General features: G+C 42.5%; 1 protein-coding gene across 2 annotated transcripts in view; it reads right to left on the bottom strand.

Moving 5' to 3' along the window:
* The window catches only part of tsc22d2 (TSC22 domain family 2), a 40,920-nt gene extending 37,188 nt beyond the window's left edge, over window positions 1–3,732 (bottom strand). For both annotated transcript variants that reach the window (XM_034236406.1, XM_034236407.1), the window contains exon 1: window positions 1,523–3,732. In XM_034236406.1, coding sequence (XP_034092297.1) covers window positions 1,523–3,063 — 1,541 coding nt within the window. In that variant the 5' untranslated portion in view covers window positions 3,064–3,732. The remainder of the gene's footprint in view (window positions 1–1,522) is intronic.
* Window positions 3,733–6,067: the final 2,335 nt, after the last annotated feature.

Below are 6,067 nucleotides of genomic sequence, written 5' to 3' on the forward strand. Positions count from 1 at the left end.
CTCCGAACTAAGTTCTCTTTTTGGTGTGAATGCAAAATTCCAGGCACTAACGGAACTAAACGGGAAAAGTACGGGTAAAAGTACTCCGGTGTGAAAGCGCCTAAGGACTCAGAGCAGCAGGCACACAGCGTCCTGCTGATTCAGCCTGGCTCTGTCAGGTGGCTTACATGCCCACTATCATTGCAACAGGTGTGCGTCTGTCCTCTCCACCTCCTGCTGCCAGGGTCACCATAGCTACGCAGACAGCCACTGGTGTCATCCCTCTTGCACACACACACACACACACACACACATTGGCACACAGAGATTACTAGGAAACGGGCACTGGCTGTTCCTCATTAAATCAGGGACGATGCACAATGTTTCTGCCCTCTGCACAGCGTCATTACATGTGTGATACTGACTCTCTCTCAGTAAACAATGATTAGCTTCTGGAAAATCTGAAATAAGTAATATAAAGAAATCTGGCCTCAACCTCCAAATGCACATAAACACACACTTCTTTCTGAGGCTTTACTATTCATAATAAGCACTGAAAAGAGAAGAGAGCAAAATTGATAAAGTCTGAGGGAGATATGAATAATATAAATACAGGAAATACTGTGTGTGTGTGTGTGTGTGTGTGTGTGTGTGTGTGTGTGTGTGTGTGTGTGTGTGTGTGTGTGTGTGTGTGTGTCAATCCCATTTAGGTAATTCTTGGCTCAAACAATGCCTATCCTTCTCTTGCTGCAATGGCCAAGAGTGGCAACACTTCAGCTCAAGCTGTGTGAAGACCATTGGACAGACCCCAAAAATAGCTGCAGTGTGTACAATAGGAGAGCACTAAAAGCAAAGGAAGACTTTGTATTTACAAAGTATTAAGTTGTGAGGCTGGGATAATAGCCCAGGGTAAGTGTGCCAACTGTCTCTCCTAGACAGACTGGAGAATAAAAACAACCACCTACGTTTGGAGAGTTATCCCCTTCTCAGCTAGAAAACACAGCTACTGCCTGTGTTATAACTTATCCAGATGCTTGTAACGCCCCCCTAAACCCAAAGAGCCTATATGGTTGAATAGAGGCTAGAGGGAGGGGGCTATGGGTGTGTAAAGAGGCAAGTTACTATCCAATGTTTTGTGTCTTATATTCCTCTTGTCTCTGCCAGTTTTAATTTGCTCACTCACTACCTGTCTAACCCCCACATTCTCTCTTTACAACTTTAGACTTAGCAACATAAACTTATAAGAACTGTTTTGTTCCTTAAGTACAACCAAACTGTTAAAGTGTGCCTATGAAGGGAGAAGCTTCCTCCACAGTGTGGAGCACAACCATACTGCATTAGAATGCAAAAATAATTTTCAATGAGGGAAAACTTCTAGAAACATTTAGTACCTCAAACTATTTATCAGTGCTATTCCAGGTTAAGAGACTCATAGAAAAACTGATGTCAACGCTATAATATTGCATTTACCACAGCCGAGCAAAAAGGTTAAAGGAAGTGGACTTATTTCACAAAGCTGATTTTTAGTTTTAAGCCTTCTTACCTGTCCTCATCCACATCCATGGTTATGTGGATGCCAAACAGACTGTTGACAGCAGGATTGGGAAGGTTGAAGCCACCGGTGAGGAAAGGTATTACACCATCTTTCCCTGGCATCACAATGGCGCTGCGCTGAGGGAGTCCATCAGACTTCTTCTGCCTGCTATCTTCTACATGGTTGCTGAAGATGGAGGGAAGGCCTGTTGTTGCTCCTCTGTGGACTCCTTGGGGCTTTACAAGCCCTCCTGTGCTGGGCCCCTGACTTGGAGCTCCCGGAGGGTTGTTGTGGTTTGCATTGGGCACTGTGGCAGGTGCGTTCTGGACACTGTTGTAGGAGGAGGTGAGGACTGAAGGTGCAGGGGCAATGCCTAACCCTCCTGAAGGCTGAGTCTGGCTGACATACTGTTGGCCACTTCCTGTATTGCCTGCTTGCATCAGAAGCCCCTGGGCTGAGGCTGCCTCTCCACCTGGCACTTGGGCCCCAGCACCAGCAGGGGGGATTAGAGGCGATGATACCTGGCTGGTTAGAGGCCCCATAGAGAGGGCAGATATTGGAAGGTTTTGAGTGCTTGAGACAAAGTGCTGCTGACGATAGTCCTGCTGGCCAGATGAGTGGCCAGGAGGAGGAGTAGAATAGGCAAACTGTTGGGCCTGCATGGCAGGAGGCATAATAGGACCACCATGGTGCACACCATTGAGGCTGTTAGAGAGGAAGGTCTGGGCCTGTTGGGATGCTGTAGGTGGATACCCTGTGGGGTGAAAGGCACTTGCTCCATTCCCTATCTGAGGAGACAAGCTGTACAATTGCTGCAGAGGCTCTGAATGGTTGGAGTGAGCGGGATGGGCAACAGAGTAGCCACTGTCAGAGGTGTTCTCCAAAGCCTGTGCAGAAAAAGTACAGCTAATAACCACAGAGTTACAGGTGGCCCCTTGCCCACTGTCCCTGTCTGTACTGTGATCAAGGGTCACAGCTGGCTTTATGCTATCCACAGTCCGATTTGAATCTGAATCTCTCTCATAGAACTCAGTGCATGTCCACCTGCCCCGCCTGAAGGGCTCACCAGTGCCATGGTCAAGTTTAATGACCCTGAAACGGGAACTGCAGCTGGTTGTGTTCCCAGGAGCTGTGTGAGCCACACTGGCAGCAGGGACTGTACTGGTGACTGGCGGATGGGTGGCTGGGCTCGGAACAAAAGGCTGAGTTGTAGCAGGCACAGGCACACTTCCTGCTACATTATGTGGGGTGACACGACCAGTGCCTATACTTTTATAACAGAGTCCCCCGTTGACAGGACCCGTGGAGGGCGTCTGGCCGTCCGGAGGCTCCCCTAACGTAACGCTGTTTAAGGTTTCCTCTGAAGAGCTCCTCTCACACACCCCAAGGTCTGCCCGACAAACATCAAATATTTCCGACGACACGTCCTCTGTGCGGGACTCGTCGTCCAGGCTCTCAGTATCGTCCGTGATGCTGCTGGCCGCCACCTGAGCCTGCGTTACACTCGTGATCTGAAAACAACTTTTCTTCTTCGCCGGCATTTTCGACATGTTGACTATTTGTCTCGGGTCTGTCAGCTCCCGGTGAAATAAAGTGCTGGACTAATGTCTTGCGAAGTAACTCACAGTTGAGGGATGTGACACAGACACGTACCGTCACAGGACATTTCCATAACGTGTATCTTCCTCTCTCTTGTCGGAGAAAGGTGTCACAACCGGGGACAGACCCTGCGAAACTCCCGAAACCTTCCGCGGCGACTGCTGCTCCTACCCCGGCCTCTCTGACACCTCGTCGGCCTGCCCTGTGTCCCGGCAGCGAAGTTGGAAGCAGGCCTTTGTTGAAGTTCTTGTTCAGCAGCTGCCACCGGTACTTTAGTCTGAGGCGGGCCCGGTGTTCTCTCTCAGCTATAAGTGTAGACTAGCAGAGTTAGCTGATGTTAGCTAGTTTTCCCTACTCCGGTACCAGCATGTGCGACATCATGATGTAAACAAATCCATTGTCTGTCCAAAAAGAACATAAACTCCAGCAAGAGACAGAGAAAACGTCTCAAAGTCGGTGAAGTGTCGCCTCTCTCTGTCTGGACAGCTCACTTTTGGCAGCTGCTAGTAGCAGCTAGCTGACAGATAACCACTTTACCACAGCCAGTGGAGAACTAAGCTAATTGGTAGCTAACTGCTGCCTGCCGCTCTTCTGACCCAACCACTCGACAAGATGGCAAGAGCGCAATGCATCCTGGGTATTGAGGTCAAACTAGTTTTCAATTTTCTTAAAAACCTGTATTTATAAATCAACGACGGCTCAAACTGTTATCGTATAAACATTTTGTGAAGTTTTTGAGACTGAGAACAATTAAAAAAAATAAAAAGTAGTTTTACGTAGTTTAAAAACTATATTTTAAGCCACGTAAAATGTGACGAATATTCGTCACCTTCGTCACTTCCGGTTCACGTCCCACCCACCGGTAGAAGCAAAAAAGAGATCGCCAGAAGTGAACAGATGTTTTTTATATCAAATCTTGTTATACATTTGGCAAAATGTGAAGAATTTGATAGATATTAGGAAAAAAACTATTAAGATGTTTCTCTTCTCCGAAGAAGTAAATGGTATCGTCAATAACGTGATAATTATTGGTTAAGAATAGCACATTATTCATGAAGGCTAGACGGAAAAGGAAGAATCTCTCACTTAACCGGTTTATAAATTAATTAAAGAAGTGTCTTCTAATTAAGTTAACTGACACAAACCAGGTTGTTCAAATAAATTATCAAAATATGCCACAATAGTGAATATGGCCATTTAAACAAAAATAAATCATTTTTATTTATAAATATCAGTTCATATTAATATTGCAGTGTAATACTTTTTTATGTTGTTCTTTTTATCTGTTTATATTTTTGGAATGCAAACTAATAATCCTAGGAAATCAGTACACTGAATTGTTCTAAATAAAGTTGTTTTTAAAACCAGAATATGAGTTTAAAGGCTATGTTTTATAATTTGGAGATTATATATTTGGATAACCTCACAATTATATATGCAATTTAAAATGTGTACCCTTGTATTAACTACTGCTTATAAAGCCTATTTTGAACTTATCTCTGTTGCAACATTGAGTTTCTACTTTATAGATTCATGTCTCAAACAAACTTCAACCAACTGAGTTATAACAGGAATTGTTCTTGTTTTTGAAGTATTCACTATATCTCCAGGAAACTGTGTATCCTATTCAGACTCTCTACTTGGCATAATGTTGCTCAACAAATATGACAGTGATGACTATACTCTTGAGGAATAATTGAAATTATAAAATACTAATATCTTCTTCTCGAAGGTAAAAAAATAAAACAAAAATATATATATACATATATGTTTCTGAATCCCGTACACAAAAGAGTTCCATAGGGTTTGAGCTCTCAGCAGAAGCCCAATCAACTTTTGTCTTATAGGACCTGGGAGGAACCAGCTGTTCTCAATCCAATCTTAATGGCGAAGAGGCCACATAGCAGGTCAATAAAACAGAGATCTACTTAGTAGCAAGGCCATTCACTGCGATTAAAGTGAGTAGTGAAAAATAAAAGCATGTACAACTTTTGGTAGATCAACTATAACTGAACATTTTGAACTTGATCATTAAATTATAAGTCAGCATCAAATATTACCCTCGGCCAGGTCAAAGCAGACTTCTCTTGTGTGAAAGCCTAACAAAACTAGCAATAACACTAGCAAATCAATGTAAGTCCCCGGAATAACTCAGCCTCACACCTTTGATTATAATAGTAATATCATAACCAAAAACCCTGGTTTAGCACAGACTTGCCCTCTGACAAAGCAGCTAGTAATATAGACAGAATTTCCAGAACAGCATAGAAGTATTTTGCTGGTTTATTTTTCATATCCAGTCACATCCAGGAAACAGGAAATGCCTCTTGCATATGGCCCATGACTATGGTGACCCCCAAGGGTAAAGTATCAAGCACAACACATTCAATCATTAAGATTAAGATTAATACATTTTGTTTGATATTGTCAGCATTAACTAATAATATGGACTGCATTTTCTTGTTCCGTAGACATAAATTAAATATTATACTAAAAAATGAATGTGTTCTTGAGAAACATATGTGATCTAGTTTTTTTCTAGAGTATATCACCACAGCTTTGATTTGACTTGCTTCAAAGACTCAAGCAGTATGACTACTGAACCTTCATTCAATTGTTTCATGTGTCATCTACAAGCTAATGGATCTGGTATTCATGTACTCTACTGTTTGACTGTGATGACTCAAATGGGACTTTAGCATATAAGGTGTGTTTCAATTATGTGGACTCTCTACCATGAGTAAAATTGATAAAGTCTTTTTTTTTATGGAAATGTATTTAAATCATAATATACTATAATAATAATAATAATAATAATAATAATAATAATAATAAATAAATACCTTTAAAATACATTGGCACTTTTAGATCCTAGCTTGTTTACCTGAATTACCACGCACTGTATCAGTGACTTTATTCCTGACGGTGACTCATTAGCAATGAACTGATGACTTG

This window comes from Gymnodraco acuticeps, unplaced genomic scaffold, assembly GCF_902827175.1.
Source record: "Gymnodraco acuticeps unplaced genomic scaffold, fGymAcu1.1, whole genome shotgun sequence".
NCBI classification, from domain to species: domain Eukaryota; kingdom Metazoa; phylum Chordata; class Actinopteri; order Perciformes; family Bathydraconidae; genus Gymnodraco; species Gymnodraco acuticeps.